Here is a 20,132-nt window from a genome sequence, read left to right on the forward strand (position 1 = left end):
GAGCAAATGTCTAACTGCACCATAGTCAACTCTCAGAATCAAAAACTCACAGAATCAAAAAACTTTTAAGCTACTACAATGTGGGGACGCCTGGATGGCTCAGTCGATTAAGCCGCTGCCTTCGGCTCAGGTCATGATCCCAGAGTCCTGGGATGGAGTCCCGCATCGGGCTCCTTGCTCGGCAGGGAGCCTGCCTCTCTCTCTTCCTCTGCCTGCCACTCTGACTGCTTATGCAATGTCTCTCTCTCTCTCTTTCTCTGATAAATACATAAATAAATAAAATCTTTAAAAATAAATAAATAAAATAAACTACTAGAGTGTGAATGGAATCTCTAAATTTTCTTATAACCACCATTTGTATAGCTCATCTAATCTCAAAACCATCCATGGCTAAGAAATTACAGAAGTTTCCTGAAAGAAGACAGAGTAAGAATGCACTGGAAATACTTCCATCAAAAACTCATTAAAATATACATGAAATCAGTGACAAAGAAAAACCTATAATCATAGCTGAAATGGACTGTGGAAATTAGAAGCACATTCTAATTTCTGATAAGGCTTTCTATAATCTATTATACCAATCAGATGTGATTAACAGCAGTCAACTTGACTGTTAAGCCCCAATTCAGTAAGTATCTTCTTTCTTAGACCTAGTGTACTGTTACCTGAACAAGTAGTAATTTAATCTGTCCAACTACTCCCAAAATCTCCAAACAATGGCTTAGTGGAAACCCTCTCTCATTAACTGCATAGCTGAAACAAGACTGAGAACAGCCACAATACTGGATACTACTGGCAGACTCAGATTTGGAAAGAATATGAAAGCAAAATCCATTTGGGAATGAACTCCAACTCATCACAAATCAACCACAGTCCCTTCTCATATCCCACCCCGCTCAACCTAATTTCAACCCCAATTAACTGTAAGTAACAACTGGGTCTTCTTGGAACTCCAGATGTATATTCTATCATTAACTAAGGAACTGGAATAGGAGAGTCAAAGCATTCTCTCAAATTCACGTACTGAGCGTCTACTATATGCCAGTAATGGTGTCACAGAAAACAGTACTGACCAAAAGCAACCTGGGTCCCTGGGACCTTCCTGGCCTCTGAAGATGACCAAAATAACTATAAAGTAAGAAAAAACAAAAAGTTTTAAAGTACAAAAAACTAAAGCAAAAAGAATAGACATTAATAAATGCTCTCCAAGAGCTACATGAATGTTGTAGAAAAAATTAACTATCACAAAGTGATAAGAAATACAGAAGTTATTCAACACTTAGCTGGCCCAATCAGGAGAGCACCGGACTCTTGATCTTGGGGTTTTAAGTTCGAGCCCCACACTGGATGTAGAGATGAGTTAAAAATAAAATCTTTTAAATTAAAAAGATAGAAAGAAATACAGAAGTTACAAAATAAGAGCAGAGTATGATGGATTATACAACAGAACAATTAAAATCATTTAGAAAGCAGTTAAGTTGCAGAAATGTGACAGAAAATTTCATTGAACACATACCAAAATTGAGGTAGAAATTAGCAAGAGAAGGCAGGATGGTGATAGACAAAGAATAGGGAGTCAAGTAAAATTCAACTCATGAGTAATAAGGAGTAGAATATTATTCCACCTGCGAATAATAGACCACCCCCACAAAAGAAGGCCAAATAAACAAAACGAAATCAGTAACCAAACAACCAAGGTACAACTAGACTTTTTTCTAATACGTGAACATTTCATAAAATTATAAATTAATCAGAAATAGAGGCATATCTTCATTTTTGAAGCAACAGAAATCACAAAAGTATGACTGTATAAATAGTATTCAAACAAAAATTGAACAGTAGCAAGGGAGGGGAAGATGTCATGACAGCCACTGTAATGAAATCAAATTCTCTGTCTCATATATATACACACACACACACTACTAAGTAAGTAAAGAAGCCGGGTAACGTGATCAGTTTGGTTTTTTGTTAAGGGAAAATTGGTACACTAATTCCTTTTTCATGACTGGTATAACAATAGAACATTTTAGGGGAATAAAAAGGCAACTGAAATCCTAGAATAGCATTAAGAGCAATATATATGTTTAAAATATATATTTATACATATAAATATATATTTAATAAATATTTTAATATATTAATTATATAGTTTAATATATGGATTTTAAAAATCTGTAGTTTCCTTACTCAGAATTTAACTTAGAATTAAGTAAATTTTAAAATGTGCATAATTATTGGGCACCTGGGTAGCTCAGTCAGTTAAGTGTCCCATTCTTGGTTTGGCTCAGGTCTTGATTTCACAGGTCCTGAGATCTAGCCCCATGTTCAGCTCCGCACAGGAGTCTGCTTGAAGATTTTCTCCTTCTGCCCCTCCCCCCACTCATTCTTTTTTCTCTCTCTCTCAAGTAAATAAATCTTTTTTAAAATGTGCATAATTATTTTTATTATAGTGTCTTATTTAAGAACAAAGATGGCAAATGACCCAAATGACCAATTTCAGAGAACAGTTTAATACATTGCTGTTCCAACATAACAGGCTCTCTCATAAGACTATAGAAAATATTCTTATAAATATGAAAAGAGCAAACAAAAATTATATATACAATCTATACTTTCTAGCTATATTAAAAATTTTTATGACAGTGATAATGTGCTAAAATGAAAAGTTATCCTACAGTGATTTTTTTCAAATTTTACTTACTGTTTTATATTCTTTACAATTAATAAATCCCAAAGGGAAGGAAAAAAAAATGATAGGTGTTTGATTCAACTTTTTCAGAAATAGGGCTAAACACCCCATTCTCCTACATGAGAAGGCAATCTATGTACAAAACATAGACTTTGTAGCTACACAGACCTGGGTTCTTTCCAGTATGAAGGGTATTTAGTTCATGTTTGACCTGGGCAAGTTAAATTACATCAGCCTTCTATTCACTTGTCTGTAAAATTAAGAATACCACATACTCCATATAAAAGTGACTGTAGGGGCGCCTGGGTGGCACAGTGGGTTAAAGCCTCTACCTTCGGCTCAGGTCATGATCCCAGGGTCCTGGAATCAAGCCCCACATCAGGCTCTCTGCTTTAGGGGGGAGCCTGCTTCCCCATCTCTCTCTCTGCCTGTCATTCTGCCTACTTGTGATCTCTATCAAATAAATAAATAAAATCTAAAAAAAAATAAAATAAAAGTGACTGTAAGGAATGCATGAAGTAGGGTTTGTACTGCTGTATAAGTACCGCGCGCTAACCGATTGCGCCACTGGAGCTCCGAAGTAGGGTTTGTAAAGCATTTTCCATGGTATCTGACACAGTAAATGCTTGATAAATAAATGGTGGCTATCACTGTTTATAGCAATTTATTTTCCACTGCTCCCAAATCTGCCCCCATCCCTATTTAATCAGCCCTAAATTTTCTGCTTTAATCTCTATCTGGCCAATAACCTCAGTTCCTTGCTTTGTTGTCCTCATCTTCCTAGATTCAGTAGCATCCCTTTATCTAAGCCCATAATAAGTGCTAAATAATTAATAGCTAAAATTTCTATGCATCTAGCTCCCATTCCCATAAGCTTCAGTTCCACCAACCTACCCATCCTCCGCCTCCCATCACATCAATCCTGAGATTTCTAGCTTCCTAAAATCAACCCTTTCCTAACTTTGGTTAATTTTCAACATAATATTGCTAAACATACACACTTGGCACCAAGCCTTGATGTTATTTCACCTACTACTTAAAAACTACAGGAACGCTTATTCAGCCATACAAGAGCACAAAGCTAAAAAACAGGCTAATCAAATTTGAATTTAAATCAGATTTTTTAAAAATATAAATCTAGTTGATATATAACACGTAATATAATTAAGATACACAACTGTGTAGTTAATATTCATGACATACCCACTTTATGCCCAAACCTACTGATACTCTAACTCTAACTAACCCCTAGAAGACTGACATTATTAGTAACACTTTACAGATAATTGAGGAACAGGAACAGATCCCTGATCATGACTTGAGCCAAAATCAAAGAGTCAGACGCTTAACCAACTGAGCCATCCAGGCTCCCCTACAGTCTTACAATGTTGAAAACAACAACAGACTGAATAGCCCCATACCAGTAAGAAATATTCTAAAAATTCAAACATTGATTAAAGAAATAGTGAGTACCTGCACCTACTATGTGCCTGGCATTGCTACTACGATCTTTTTCCTATATGAGAAAATTAATTCAGTCTACTAAAAACCTGCCTCATATCAATTTCAATGTTTTAAGACAAGGTACCAAGAATATATTTTATTCATTCTACCAGATCAATTTAAAAGTTTCTCAAAAGTTAAAGTGTTATAAGGGAGAAACCAAGAGTATAAAACCAAAAGCATAAAAAATAACAAATGTAATGGACTGAATACTGCCCCTGCACCCCAAATTCATGTCCACCAGAACTTAGAATATGCTCTTATTTGGAAATAGGGTATTTGGATATGTAATCAGTTAAGGATCTGATGTTCATGAAATCATCCTAGGTTTAGAGTGGGCTCTACATCTAATGAATGGTATCCTTTATAAGAAGAGAAGAGAGCACAGATACACCCACAGGAAGCCATGGGAAGACAAAGGCAGAGACTGGAGTTTTGCTACCACAAGCCAAGGAACACCAAGAGCCACCAAAAGCTGGAGAGGCTAGGAAGACTCTCACCATGAACCTTCAGAGGAAGTGTAACCCTACAAACCCTTTGATTTTAGATTTTTGGCCTTTAGAACTTCGAGAGAATAAATTTCTGTTGTTTGAAGCCACCCAGTTTGTGGTACTGTTAATGCAGCCCCAGGAAACATAGTTTTGTTTTGTTTCCTAAAATATTATATTCACCATTAAAATTAACAAATTAACAAAAGTAATCTTTTTTTTGGAAAACTGGTTTTCTAATCTGCACTACAAATGCCCCAAGAATTCTTAAATGGAACACGCTGTACATAATGACTGGGAAACAAGCAAATGTTCACCTTGTATGAGCATCAGTTACTCTCCTGTGCCCTCACACGGTGACATCTGTGGGAGTTAGCTGGATAGGACTTCTTGCTCCTAGGCTATTACGTTCCAGCTCCACAGTTTTCTGCATTTTGAAGTTGTGTCTCATCCTCCACAGCCTATCAGGAGTCAACTTTTAAGCCCTCTCTCCAATGTTCTAATTCAGGAATTCAAATTTTCTATGGGCTAGAAAAATCATAAAACTAAAATTATTACAATGAATTTTAAGAATTATACTCTACAGGGGCGCCTGGGTGACTCAGTGGGTTAAGCCTCTCCCTTCCGCTCAGGTCATGATTTCAGGTCCTGGCATGGAGCCCCGCATCGGGCTCTCTGCTAAGCGGGGAGCCTGCTTCCTCCTCTCTCTCTGCCTGCCTCTCTGCCTACCTGTGATCTCTGTCAAATAAATAAAAATAATGTGCTACAGTGAGTGGTGTGAAGTGTGTAAACCTGGCGATTCACAGACCTGTACCCCTGGGCTAATAATACATTATATGTTTATAAATTTTTTTTTAATTAATAAACAAATAAATAAATACATATAAAATCTTAAAAACAAACAAACAAAAAAGAATTATGCTCTACAGAATACTAGGACTGAAGCCTCTACACAGAGAAAGATTTTGTCAGCAAGGAAGTCTGGGAAAGGATGTATGCTCTCCCCTTTGGAAACCCACTACACATACTAACACAATAATGGCTCTGGACTGCCTAGTAAAGAAACCTATTAAACATTTTTAACCTGTCATACTTGGATACAGACTCTTCCCTTCAAGGTTTTCAAATAATGTCCCAGCACTGATGGCTCAAATATTTTCTCTTTCAGAGTAGGCAATAGCCCTCTGGATATCGTCTTTCTCCCTCTTTCTTCCCAGGAAAATCTTGGCAATTTAAAGCTATCATATGATAATCTGTTCTTTTCCTTAATTATAGCAACAGATATTTTGCCTTGAACCCAATTACCAACAAACTTCAATATCAGAATTTCAGTAACAATACTTTTGAAAATAGGATTTTATATGATCACATTTGACCCTCACAACAAACCTATGATATAGGTAATTATAAAGCTCTAAGAGATTATATAATTTGATGCAGTAAAGCTATTAAGTGATCAAGCTGGGATAGGCCTTCTGACGTCAAGTCTTATGACCTACCTACTCTACCACACCATCAATATGCAATAGAAAATTGCGGGGGTGGGCGGGGGAGCTAGGCCCAATATCAAACCCCAAACCCTGAACTGTTTTCTCAAAACTAAGCAAAGGATTCTCCATACATTAAGCTCAGTTGCAGCCAAATTAATTGCTGCTCCATAGTCAATCAATCAGTAACAAGTGCACCTTGTCAGGAATATGCATTAAGAGAATCACCCCCCTTTCCAAAGCTCAAACCTTTACTCTTCAGACTGTTACTGTTTTACAGTAGTGCTAAGATACTGTTTTTGTTTTTTTTTTTAAGATTTTATTTATTAGAGAGAGAGAAAGAGAGAGTATGAGTCAGGGCAGGGGCAGAGAGAGAGAGGGACAGACTGAGTCCTAATCAGGCTCCACATCCAGTGTGGAGCCCAACGTGTGGCATCTCACGACCCTGAGATCATGACCTGAGCCAAATTTAAGAGATGATATCTTAACCAACTAAGCCACCCACGTGCCCCTATGAGATTGTTTTTTAACAAAAGAGAAAACAGGTATTTCTGCCATGGAACACTTACAGGTCACTCATAGCAAAGGCTACCAAAATTCTCAAGTCTCCCTCACAAGAGCAGTGAATTAGTCACCCTCCAACTAACAGCCTATTAGTGCTTTCTTTTTTTTTTTTTTTTAATTATTTAATTTATTTATTTATTTGACAGAAAGAGATTGCAAGTAGGCAGAGAGGCAGGCAGAGAGAGAGAGGAGGAATCAGGCTCCCCACTGAGCAGAGAGCCCGACACGGGGCTCGATCCCAGGACCCCGAGATCATGACCTGAGCCAAAGGCAGAGGCTTTAACCCACTGAGCCACCCAGGCGCCTATTAGTGCTTTCTAAAGGGAACTTTGTCTACCTGTAGGACACTGTAACAACTGCTCTTCTAATCAGACATGTAATCCTGAAGTGAAACAAGATCATACTTTGAAAGAGAAAATTTTAAATAGGAAAGAGATGCCACAAAGAAGTATCTACTGAAGATTTTCTGATCACCTATTTCATTCCCGCTCTAAAATTAAAAGAGCCTGGGTGGCTCAGTCATTAAGCATCTCCTTGGGCTCAGGTCATGATCCCAGGGTCCTGGGAAAGAGAGCATCACATCGCATAGGGCTCCCTGCTCAGCGGGAAGCCTGCTTCTCCTCTCCCACTCCCGTTTGCATTCCCTCTCTTGCTGTCTGTCAAAAAAATAAAATGCTCTCTCTCTCTCTAATTAATAAATCTTTTTAAAAAAATCTCACTCTTAGAAGTATAAAGGAAATAACTTAATCTTCGAGAGGATGAGCATTAAAAGCTATAGGTGGAAATCTGAGAAAGGCAGGTTTACTTAAGGAAACATTTCAGGCATCCCAAAAGGCAAACCAAATACCTATGTTCACCCACCACCAGCTTAAGCAATAAAACATTACAGATGCAAGTGAAGCGCTGTATGCCTCCTCCCAGATCCCTTTCTCCTTTCTCCCTCCCCAGAGGTAAACACTACCTTGAATGTGGTGTTTGTCTTCCCCTGGAGTATGAAGCCATAAACAATACTGTAACAATGTCTTCCCTACGTTTATTTCTACAAATTTAATTTTACATATTCTTTTTTTTAATATTTTATTTATTTATTTGATAAAGAGATCACAAATAGGCAGAGAGGCAGGCAGAGAGAGAGGGAAGCAGCAGGCTCCCCGCTGAGCAAAGAGCCCGATGCGGGGCTCGATCCCAGGACCCTGAGATCATGACCTGAGCCAAAGGCAGAGGCTTTAACCCACTGAGCCACCCAGGAACCCTAATTTTATATATTCTTTTGAATACATAATACCTGCACTGCACTATTAAACGGTACAAAAAGATATGCAGTGAAATGGCCCCCTGCTACCTAGCTCCCCCACTCTGAACAACTAATGTAAGTGTTTCATGTGTATCTTTAAAGGGTCACTCCATGCATGTGCAAGTAGTTACACTTAAAAACCTTCCTTGCCCCTACTTTTTATACACAAATGGTAGGTATACTAGACACATTTGTTCTACTACCCTCTTATTCTTCCCCTTAAAAATACACCTTGGAAACTGCTTCCTAAATTATATAAAGTCTCTTGTTTTTTTCTTAATGTTTGCAATGTATATCATTGTATGGATAATGATAATATAACTATTGTCCTACTAGAAACGTTATTTCTAACCTTTGTATTTATAAACAATATGGCAATAAATAACTCATTATTTTATACCAGTATATCTATAGGATAAATTTCTAGAGTCTAAATTACTGGGTTAACTTTAATAAATACTGTCACACTTTTAGAGGTGGCAACACTGTACTCTCACTAACAATGTCCGGGTGTTTTTCCATGATTTTAAAATTTATATAAATAACACGATAGTATTCTACTTCTTTGATTTTTGTGGCCTAAACTTTATTCCCACTCTAAACTTGAGATAGATATAGATATAAATATAGATATAGATATATAGATATTTTCCCACCTTAAAGATTTTTTTTAAGTAAGCTCTACCAGTGTGGGGTCTTGAACTCATGACCCAAGATCAAGAGTTGCATGCTTTACTGCCTAAGCCAGCCAGGAACCACCCCCCTTAAAGAAATTTTTAAATAATTTCTACTATGATTGATTCACAAAGAGATTAGTCACCTATTTACCTGAAATTGCAGTTTTATGTAGAAAAATATTCACCAGCTTAATAAATAGGTTGTATATATAAACAACTCATTTGCTGAAGACCACCTATACCACTAAAGAGACCGTCTTCTCTTCTCTTGGAAAACTTAACAAAAACTGCCATTTTAATTTATTGCAATAGTAACATGAGACTCTGTTCATCCATGCTTTTATAACTGCTGTACCTGGGGAAAGGCAAGTGGACCCTGCAAGGAAGTAGATACTAACACCTTGATAACCAAAGAGGGGGAAAAAAGACAACTTGGGAATAATAAAAGGTAATTCAAACATAATCCCAAACCCAACCCCAGTAGCCTGTTTAAATTTTCCCCTCACAACAAGTTGCCAAATGACTTTTTCAACCTGTAATAGGGAACAAAATAATCACTGTGAATTTATAGTCCCCTTTGCCCCCAAAATTAAATTTCCTCTAAGCATGTAATATCATATTGGGAATTTTCTGCATATATCATATCTTCTATTAGATTCCTTTTCTGTGTTAAATTTACCAACATGTAACTAAATTTAAAAGCTCTATCTACTCCAAATTATCTCCACTGAAGTATCTGGCTAATCATACCACTGACAAGAATTCTTGTCAAATTAAGGCTATGTAAGTTACCAACCATCACCACTGTAAGAGCTGTTCCTGCCTGCTCACTGAACATCTAATTTCTCTCGCCTAACAATTATACCCATTCTGTATAGGTATTTATCTACATGAAGTACTTCAGAAGAAGGTGCCCTCACCACGCACACACATTCAAGAGTGGGCCATATTCCACCAAGAGTAATGCTATCTCCCTCGCTAGTGCACAAGCCTGAACCAAATGGCACATGGCATCCCTGGCCCCAGGGACTGGATAAGCCAGTGAGACTCATGAGAGTTATGCTGAAGCTTCCAAACTTTGGAGAGAGAACCATAGAAAGTAAGGTTCTTAGCTAGGCTGAGTTGGATTTTCTATTACTGTACATGGAGCAAAAAGCATCCCAACTGTTTAACAACTTAAAAATGCACTGGTTGAGGATTTTGAGCAATATCAACGAATGTATTTGCGAACAAATTTAACCCTATCTATGAAACCTGATTCTTTGATGACTATTGACTTTTTTATAATTTAGAGAGTTGACTTTGACAGTATTTAACACTTCAAGAGAGGCACATGTGGAAGAATAAGGTTAGGGAACACCACTCACTGAAAGGATTCATGTCACAGCCACATCACAGTTCAAATCCAAAAAATGAAAAACTCCCTCTTGCTTTCCTATCTGCCATGCCAAAAGCCACTGAGCGAATAAGAAAATGAGACCTGACTTTGCACAGGTCTTTATTAGAAGGATGAGCATCCTAATCCAAGCAGAACCCTGGAAGGAGTGAGGGTATCAAGACTGTCATCACTATTTGGGGGCATTAATGAGCATTTCTTACAAATACTGTAAACTAAAAGCAGTTTGTAATTGCTAACAAGTAAAGAGACAACATAGCCAAAAATAAATAATTTTGAGGGTACAGAGACATCTTACTGGCCTAATACAGACCCACCCTAATGGCTCTTATTACCCTATTCTGGCATTTGCTTCTTACTTTCTTACATTGTTGGCCTTGCTGATTTTCATAAGAAGGCTTAGGCAGTTGCTTCCCTGTGGGCTATACAGCAATTTTCCAGTTCTATGACTCAGAAAGAGCAAGAGAAGGAAGGGTTCTCCTCTTCCATCCCTAGATAAAATCAGAAAATGTTTATTTAGCTCCGGTAAAGCAAGGCTCAGTTAGTTAATTCACTGTACAGGCTTTCACAACTTTTTTTTTCTTTCAAGTCAAATATTTACCAAGAGCTAAGTATATGCAATTCATAGGTTATTATATATTCAAAGCCAATGAATGAATTACATTTATCAGTTCCATGCTTCCTTTCTCTACATCCCTAATAACAAAGTCAAATATTTTAAAGAAAAAATATTTATGCCTCACAAAGTTTGCAATTAAACTTTTTTGCCAGAATTGGTGGACTGGTGATCAGGTTTGTTATTTCCAGAATATTGTGCTGAAACACAAGGGTAAGAGATTTCCCACTTTCCTTAAAAAAAAAAAAAGTTCAAATGATGTGCACTCAATTATTAAAACAAATATCCTGAGAAAGTAAATGGAAACGAACTACATTAATGAGCTAATAAATACTATCTGGAGGCAACATCTGCACTCCCTACCAGGTTTGGCACACATAGTCTGCAAAACTGATAATTCAGAAACACTGAAGGCACGGAGTTTGCATTCAGAACATAAACCATGCATCGCAAATACAGAACCAGTTTACATTCAATTAACTGCTCCGAAAAAAAATTAGTCATCCGTCCCAACGAGATGGCCCTTTTTAAAAAATTCTGTAAGCTACCCCCAAAGCAAGCCTACTTTTGTGGGGAGGTGGGAAGGGGGTACACATTTCACACTTGAGAATCAGTCCGGGCCGGTTAAGTCGAGAACATCCTAAAGAGGACGGAAATACGGACAATACGGAGAACTGCCAGGGAAGCGATGGGCTGGCCCTGAGCCGAGGGAGCACAGCCCCAGCGAACAAGAAGCCCTCTCCCCAGGGCTCCGGGCCGAGACCCCGGCGCACCCCGCCTCCTCCCAGCGCTACGAGCGCGCCGCGCAGCCCTACACTGCCCCACCTGGGAAAGTTCGCACCTCCGCATCCCAGCCCCTCGCACTAGCGAGCCCCTCGCACCGCGGTGCCGTCGCCATGGCGACCGGTCCCCACCCCCACCCGGCCAGAGAGGGTCGCGCCGCAGTCCCGCGGTGGCCTCTGACTCCGCTCCCGCCGGAGTCAGGACAGGGGTTGTAGAGCCCGGGAGAGGAGGAACGCCGGGGCGGGGGAGGATGAAAAGGTGCGAAAGGCGGAAGTCACCTGGACCGCGGGCTGGAACCGACCCTTGCCCCGGGGGTCCTCACCCTTCACTTTGCCGAAGGTGCCGACCCCCAGCGTGTCCCCCAGGATGTAGTGGCCGATCTTCACCCGCCCGTCGTGTTTCTGCTTCTCGGCTGTCGCCATCTTTCTCCAGGAACTGAGTCTGCGCATGGCGCCGCGGGAGGGGGCGGAGGGGGCGGGCAGGGCCGCGCCGGGGGCGGGCAGGGAGGGGGGTGGGGACGCGGGAGGGCAGCCGCGCCGCCGAGCCACCGCCCAGCGCCGCCCGCCGGGTCCCTGCCGCAGGCGTCCGGCGCAGACGCTCCCCCTGGCGGGGCGGGCAGGGGTCGCTGGGAAGGCCACCGGTACTCCCCTTCTCGCGCTGCTCCGCTTCGGCCTGGGGCGCCCGCCCACCTGCGCGCCGGAGAGGGCTTCCTGAACTGCAGAGGAGGGCGGCAGCCCTTCGGCTGCTGTCCTCTGTGGCGGAGTTTCTGCCCGCGGCGATCTCCCCGAATCGTTACTCATGGGGAGGGGTACCGCTCTCCTTGCGATTCCGAGGGGATAGATGGGCACGAGGGACGCCCACTCGGGCGAGGCAGCTGTGTGGCTGGTTACTAGTGCGGCGTGAATGGAAACATGGCAGGGGACACCGCCCTGCCACTATGTTCTAACCTCTTCATTTTTCCTGTGCGGATGGAATCTAAAACCCACGGAAAGTTGTCACTTGCATCTTCGATGGAGTTTCCCCTTTTTCTACCCACCCCCCTGGTTCATCGTTGTTGTTACTTTGAACCAGTAAGTTGCTATTGGGCACCTCGGCAGCTTTCCTCCTTCTGGATGCTTTTCTGAAATTTCCTTCCCAAGCAAGCTCTGTTGGAAGGAGCAGGTTGGAAATACTGTGAACGAACGTGTGCTCGGGAATGGGATGTTACAGACATAGGAATTAATATTTTTTTGATTACCAATAAAATGTAGACTTTGAACTGAAAACAAGGCTTATATTTACAAGTCAATCGACAAGTATTTATTGTACTCGCAATGAGTAAGTACAAATGGAATGTGCCATGTTACAGGGGAAGTAGAGAAAGCATGCTTATTTCTATTAAATGTTTAAGCGAGTTCACTGCTCAGTTGTATTCCCCTGACATGGGTAAAATGAAGTGTCCAAACAAACAAGATATGATCTCTGCTTCGCAGCGTCATAGCATTTGGGCCAGTGTCAATGGCAAAGAGTTGAACTCTTCAAGAAAGTAATATAGAAAAGTAAGACTAAAAATGTTATCCTTTTTGTTCCTAATCAAAGTAACCCAGCTCCTCTGATGTTTATATACTTTCTCTTTATGAAATCAAAGTAACATGAATTAAGTACTGCTTTGTTCCAAGCACAGCACTGCAAGGGAAGCAAAAACTGGCGCTTAGAATTACAACAGTTAAAACTAGCCTTGGATGATCAGTTTCTATTGTATTAGGGACTGCACATAGTCTGAAGGACCATGAAGTTAAGAAGTCTGATTACTGACACATTTGGGGGTTGGGCAGTGGTTACTGTTGCAATTTTTGCTCTCTGGTTTCTTCACCTTTTCTTGTTTGCCTTGTGAGTTTCTGCAGCCCAGACATTTTGGATCTCTACAAAGCAGGAATAGTTTACTGGATTATCTTGGGGGGGGGGGGGAGGACCTCTCATCCCTAACTGCAAAGTATCATCTTAAAATGACTTTAAATTTGCATCATGTCTAAAGTTTAACGTAGCAAAATTATTTCTTCTAAAAGAAAAAAGTCACAAGCTACCTCAACCCTGTATGGTTAAGCTGTGGAGCATCTTACAAAGAAGCAAACTGAAGCTGAATTTTGCAAACCAATTGCCAATCTCTTCATGAAACTATGAAAACCCAATTAAGAAAATAATATAAAGTTTTTTTTTAACAGAAACATCAGTTTGTTTCTGTTCTAATATTTTAGATTATAGTTTTAATACATATTCATTAAATGCCACTATTCACTCAAAAGCCTTTTTGGGGAAAGAAAACCTAGAATCTTAGATCAAAGGATTGAATAGGAACTTAGAGCTCACCTTGCTGGGTCTTCCATAGTCTCTGTTTAAGCAGCTTTTATTGCTGTTTTTTTTTTTTTCTTATGAGTTAAAAACTGAATTCAACTAAGAGTTCCTAAGAAGGTAAATAATAATCCTCCTTTAATCTTTTGCTTTTTCTCTTTCCTTCATTCCTTTTAAAAAATTTCTGTCCCATTTGCTTCCACTTCTCTTCCTTTCATTATCCCACTGATCCATCCCCAAGCCCTCCTTTCTTTCTTCAATCACTGTCAGATACTGTGGATAAATACAAAATGAAGATTCATGGTCCCTCCTTTGAGGAGCTCATAGTCTAAGGTGAGAGTTCTCTATATTTCTCCCACCCAGGATAGATAGTATTCACACGCTCAACATTCTCCTAGGGTAGAAGTGGAAATAAGACAAACTGGTTTACACCCAGTTTCCAGACCCATCAGTTGTAACCCTACCCCCTATCTCAAGCCAAGTATATTGGAATGTAAGTGGGCAGGAGTGACTATACAGAAGCAACCTTGCTTGCATACTAGTTTAGGAGGAGGGAAAGGTAAATTGTTTTCAGATTTCAGTACTTCAACTTTTACTAGTACAACTAAGTCACAGTATATCTCAGCATGGATGAAGACATACCACAATGACCCAACAACCTGATAGGGAACTTCTGATCTCAGAAGAAGCTAAGTGTCAGCTGTTTCCTCTCTGGCCCTTCAGAGAGTCTGTGGGAGCTTTGCATTCTCTTGGTCTTTTCTTGCTAAGGCCATCACAGTGTTAGTACACTGTACATTGTCAGGTGGATATTACACTTCTTCAATCTCTTTCTCTAAATATGGTGGCCAGAACTAAAACTTCTAAGTACTACACTTCTATTAATAGAGCTTAACATGTCCTTAGGTTAATTACATTGTAACTAATATTCAGTGTTAATTAAACAACAAGTCGGTATTAGTTTGCTAGACTCTGAGGACTCAAAAAGCAAAGGAACACAGTACTGCCTTCAACGTGGCAAAGCAATGTGATAGGTGCTATAATAAAAACATGTATATGGTCCTTTTTTAAAAAGATTTTTTTTGAGTACTCTCTACACCCAACATGGGGCTCAAACTCACAACCCCAACATCGAAAGTCATATGATCCACCAACTGAGCTAGCCAAGACCCCCTTATATATGGTCTTTGGAAAGGGTTTCATGAAGGAAAGGCATAACCTTTATCTGTGGAGGTCCATAAAGTCTTCACTTGAATATATTTAGGGGAATAGAAAGGGATATTGCACTGTACTCAAAGAAGGGTGACATGGGGTGTGGGGGAGGCACAGGGAACAAGGCATCCCAGGTAGAAGGAAGAGCATATGCAAAATCACAGAGGGAAAGAAGCCTATGGCTTTTCAAGGGAGAGCAAAGTCGTTACAGGGGATGAAATCTGGAAGCACAGAGGGACTTATTAGAAGAAACAAAAGAGAAACAAGAATAAATCCTGAAAAGCCTCATATGTACTTCTCAATTTGGACATTATAGATGATGAGCCACGGAAGACATGAAAATGTAAAGTAGATGCATTTTAGAATTACTTTCTTTGCCAAAGAAATTGATGGCTATGGGTGCCTTTGGTAAGTGAAAAGGGTGATCAAGAAGTCAGGTGCAAGGGGCAGACTTTTCCCTGTGAACCTTCTTAACTTTTTGGTTTTGCACCTTATGCATATATTATAGAGTTGAAAACTATTTAATGATTAGAAAAAAAAATCTTAAACTCTGAACTGGATTGGAGAAGAGCAAGACCAAAGTGGTGATAAAACAGGAGAATTGGTGATTATCTAGTGGAGAAATGATGAAACAGGCCCTATGTATGCAGAGGAAAAGCACAAGACATAGACATGGAATTAGCAGTGGACAGAGAGGGTGAGGAAGAAATCTTGGCTACCTCTTTACATCTGGAGGGATGATGGGGGAATGGGGAATAGAGGTTCTGTAGAGATAATTCTATTTGTAACATTGGGACATCTAAGAGACATTCGGGTAAAGATATCCAGGATGATACTGGTAATACAGGTCTATTACTCCAAGGGAAGGTCAACCTAGAGACAGATCGGGTGTCATCACTACAAATGGCAGATAAATTAGGGCAACGAGTATGAATGAGATCTCCCCGGTTCATAGAATTAAGGGATCCAAGAACATAAGACTTACTTAGAGAATGTGGATATTTAGAAGGGTCCAGAAGCAATATAAGCCTATGGAAGGAAAGAAAAAAGAGCAATTTATATTCGCTCCCAGGAAGTTACAGTGATTAAAATTAGTTTGTGGATGAGTGTCACCTAGAGTAGATGATTCCTAACTCCTCTAATTAGAAACTTTTTAGGCAAAAATGTTTAGAACCTTCTTATGATGACAAATTTTAAGCTTCAATTACCTTTGTAGATATAGGCCCAGAACTGTTTCCCTGGGAAAATCTTAGCACTAAAGTTTATGAGAACTCCCTTGGCCTATCTCTCTGTACAGATGGTTGGTTGATCCTGGTTGGCTTACTTACTGTTAGTGAGAAAATGTCAACCCTGCTCACCTCCCAGCTGATTCTCTGAGGACCAGGCATGTGAGTCTATCCATGATCAGCAGCAAAAAGTGTATTCAACAAAAAATGTGACTCTAAAATTTGCTGTTTATCTGCTAAAGGGAATAATATCCTTGAGACTCTTAGGGAGACAAAAGTAATTGGACTGTCCTGTTTCTGTTTGCTATTTGCTTGATTTTGCTCAATTTGGTAATACAAGGAACAGATAAACACTTGAATATCTTGAATGGGTTAGTAATTTGTCTCTCCGTTCAGACTACTGGTTTGGTTCCCTTCAAAACAATATTCTTTAAAAATTCATTCAACATTGGGGTGCCTGGCTGCTCAATCAGAAGAGTGTACAACTCTTGATCTCCAGGTCATGAGTTTGAGCCCCGTGTTGATTATAGAGATTACTTTAAAAAAAATACTAAAAAAAATTTTTCTGTTTGACATTTATCTAAGTGGAAAGGCACAGAATAGAGGATTGCTAAGTAGAGTCCTGGGGAGTGAAAACCCTGCTATTACCAGACCCTCATTTCTTAGACACAGTTAGCAGGTCCCCCAAGCACACATTCCATTGAATCGGACATTCCGTAGCGGGGGAGCTCCTCTCCCACCCCAAGTGATTTAGCAAAGTGGTCCTTTTTCACCACCCCTTTCCAGGAAGAGTTCAGGTAAATAAAAATTTGAGTGTTATTTTGGTGCCCCAGAGATGTGTAGTATCCCTTGGGGACTGACTCCTATGCAGCTGCTGGCTTGACTCCCTCTGCGCATGAGCTGCTGTCCTTAGGGCAGGGGTGTATTGTAGGAATGGAAGGGATGTTATAAGAAATAGATGCACAGGGTTACCTGGATGGCTCAGCAGGTTAAATCCTCTGCCTTCGGCTCAGGTCATGATCCCAGGATCCTGGGATCGTGCCCCACATCGGGCTCTCTGCTCGGCAGGGAGCCTGCTTCCCCCTCTCTCTCTGCCTACTTGTGATCTCTGTCTGTCAAATAAATAAATAAAATCTTTAAAAAAAAAAAAAAGAAAAGAAAGAAATAGATGCACAAAGCCTCTTCAGCCCGCCCAAATTTACAGCCCACTTCTAAAAAAGACGTAGTTACTAACAATATGTTCTAGAGTGTAATAACCTCATCCCTGGGTTTATTGTATTTTCCTTCCCCTACATTCCTTATTCCTCAGTTATTTATTATTTAAGGGAAATATTACTCTTTAAGGTTCCCAGATTGATTGATTGATTGATTGATTGATTTTGAGAGAGAGAGAGCACAAGTTGGGGGAGAGAGAATCTCTGACAAGTTCTGTGCTCAGTGCAGAGCTTGACACTGGGCTTGATCTCAGGATCCTGAAATCGTGACCTGAGCCAGAATGAGGAGTTAGGTGCTTAACCAACTGAGCCACCCAGGTGCCCCCAAGATGCTTTTTCAGTAGGCTTTATTTTTTAGAATAGCTTTAGCATTACAGAAAAAATGCGAGGAGAGTACAGAGTTCTCATACACTACACAGCCAGTTACTACTATTGACAACACCTCACACTTTTTTTTAAAAGATTATATTTATTTATTTATGTGAAAGAGAGAAAGAGTGAAAGAGATCACAGAGGGAGAGGGAGAAGCAGACTCCCTGCTGAACAGAGAGCCAGGTTTGGGGCTTGATCGAGGACCCTGAAATCATGACCCGAGCCAAAGGCTGATGCTTAAAGCCACCCAGGCACCCCAACACCTTATATTCTGTGGTACATTTGTAACAATCAATGAGCCAATATTAATATATTATCATTAACTAGACTCCACACTTCATTCCAACGTCTTTAATTTTTACCTAATTTCCTTTTACTGTTCCAGGACCATATTACATTTAGTTATCTTGTCCCTGTAGGATCTTCTTGGCTGTGACAATTTCTCAGGTATTCCTGGTTTTGATGACCTTGACAGCATTGAGGTGTATCGGTCAGATATTTTGTAGAATGCCTCTTTTTCAGAATTTGGTTTTTCTCATGACTAGACTGATGTTACAGGTTTGGGAGGAAGAACACAGACAATGGTCCATTTTAATCACATCATATCAAGGGTTCATACTGTCCATATGGTTTATCACTGTTGATGTTGACCTTACTTACCTGCCAGAGGTTGTGTTTGCCAGGTTTCTCTACTGTGGAGTTACTCTCTTTTTCCTTCTTTCCATACTGCTCTCCTTTCTGTATTCTTTGGAATGGAATCACTAACCAGAGCCCACACTTAAGGATTGGAGAGTTGTGCTCCCCTTCTTTAGGGTGTGCTATCCACATAAATAATTTGTCATTCTTCACAGGAGATTTGCCTCTTTCCTTCCATTTTATTCATTTATTCAATCATTTATTTATAGCAGTGTGGACTCACGGATATTTATTTTATAACTAGGTTATAATCCCCTAATCCTTCCTTTTTATTGCTCAGATTGTCCCAGCTTTGATCAGTGGGTGGTTTTTCAGTTAGCTTCTATATCCTTTTGACATACCTCCATCAGTGTCATTTTTACTGCTTTTCTGTTTTACGCTTTCTTATTTTCTAGCACTACAAGATGTTCCAGGCCCTTCTTGTGTATTTCCTGCCCAGGGCTAGGATCAGCCATTTCTCCAAGGTGTCCTGGTTACTTTTATCAGAGAGTAGTATTAGAACCCAGGATTTGGTGTTTGGAGTGTCATTGCTCTTAGACACCCTCAGCTGACAGAGCAAGGAAATATACATGTATATACTAACCAATAAATATACCCATATCTCTAAATATTTCTAGAACTGTCCCTGTCTGTAATAAGCTTAACATGATTTCATGCAACCAACTCTAATCTGTTCCTGCATAGGTTAGCCTAGTCTCTTCTCTTTGCTTACCTCTAAACTCCCACTCCAACAGTGAGAAACCTAGCTTCCATTATCTAACAATCACTTACTGAATTGCTCAATCAGAGTAGCATATATATTTGTGGAAGTATCAGAATTGTTAACCCCACTGCTCTGGACAACAACTGTATCAACTTGAGTCCCCTGCTTGTGTGCAGTTCCTTTTGTCTTTAGTCTTACAGATTTCCCCTCATTTCCAAGTGCTAATCTGGACTCCACCATTTCTTTAGGTAAGCACCTTTGCCTTCTACTCTCCTCAGTGAGGCTGTTATATACAAGAATAATACCAATAGATTTTGTTATCACTATCTGCTTTCCATCCCGGGATACCCCACCTTGGTTTTAATCTCCTATGCACCGTGTTGGTGAGAGAGGAATTCCCTCTCTATGGTTTTGCAGATGGCCAAATGCACAATACCCAACACAGGACAGATGTATCAAGAGCAGTCTACTAGTCACATATACTCACAGCCTAGGGGAGGTGGGGGGCACCATGTAGGTGCACTTAAAAACTCAGGGCTGCACTTAAAAACAGAATGAACAACCAGTGGCTTCAAAAAGCAGACTTTGTAGTATCAGTAGGGAGGGCTGCCTCCTGGTTCTTGTGAAAAATGGGACTAGTTATTTGAATGATTCTATAAGCTCACAGGGAACTGAACCCACTACTCAGGAATTAGTACTAACTATGCCTGGCCTTTGGTAAAGAGGCTTGCTTGGCTACTTATCTATGGGAGCAAAATGGGGAGGAGAACTTATAGCTGGGCCATTTGAGGCCCTCAATAGTTCCAGATGTCAAGGCAACATGTAATATTGAGCCTTAATATTAGGCCTTATACCCACAACCTTGCAAATGACTTTTTTTTAAAATT

General features: G+C 40.1%; 1 protein-coding gene across 5 annotated transcripts in view; it reads right to left on the reverse strand.

Annotated features, from left to right (window-relative positions):
- PRKAA1 (protein kinase AMP-activated catalytic subunit alpha 1) overlaps window positions 1-11,961 on the reverse strand; it is a 33,784-nt gene extending 21,823 nt beyond the window's left edge. For 2 of the 5 annotated variants that reach the window (XM_032851389.1, XM_032851387.1), the window contains exons 1-2: window positions 11,820-11,924; window positions 10,458-10,589 (exon numbers count right to left, since the gene is read on the reverse strand). Coding sequence is in view for 2 of the 5 variants with exons in the window: in XM_032851386.1 (XP_032707277.1) it covers window positions 11,820-11,946 (127 nt within the window). In the remaining 3 variants the exon portion in view is untranslated. Of the gene's footprint in view, window positions 1-10,457; window positions 10,590-11,819 lie in introns of all 5 variants that reach the window. The other 3 variants (XM_032851388.1, XM_032851386.1, XM_032851385.1) reach the window with 3 other exon arrangements.
- Between the last annotated feature and the right edge of the window lie 8,171 nt (window positions 11,962-20,132).

Source organism: Lontra canadensis, unplaced genomic scaffold (assembly GCF_010015895.1).
Source record: "Lontra canadensis isolate GAN:19392208 unplaced genomic scaffold, GSC_riverotter_1.0 scaffold5, whole genome shotgun sequence".
Classification (NCBI taxonomy): domain Eukaryota; kingdom Metazoa; phylum Chordata; class Mammalia; order Carnivora; family Mustelidae; genus Lontra; species Lontra canadensis.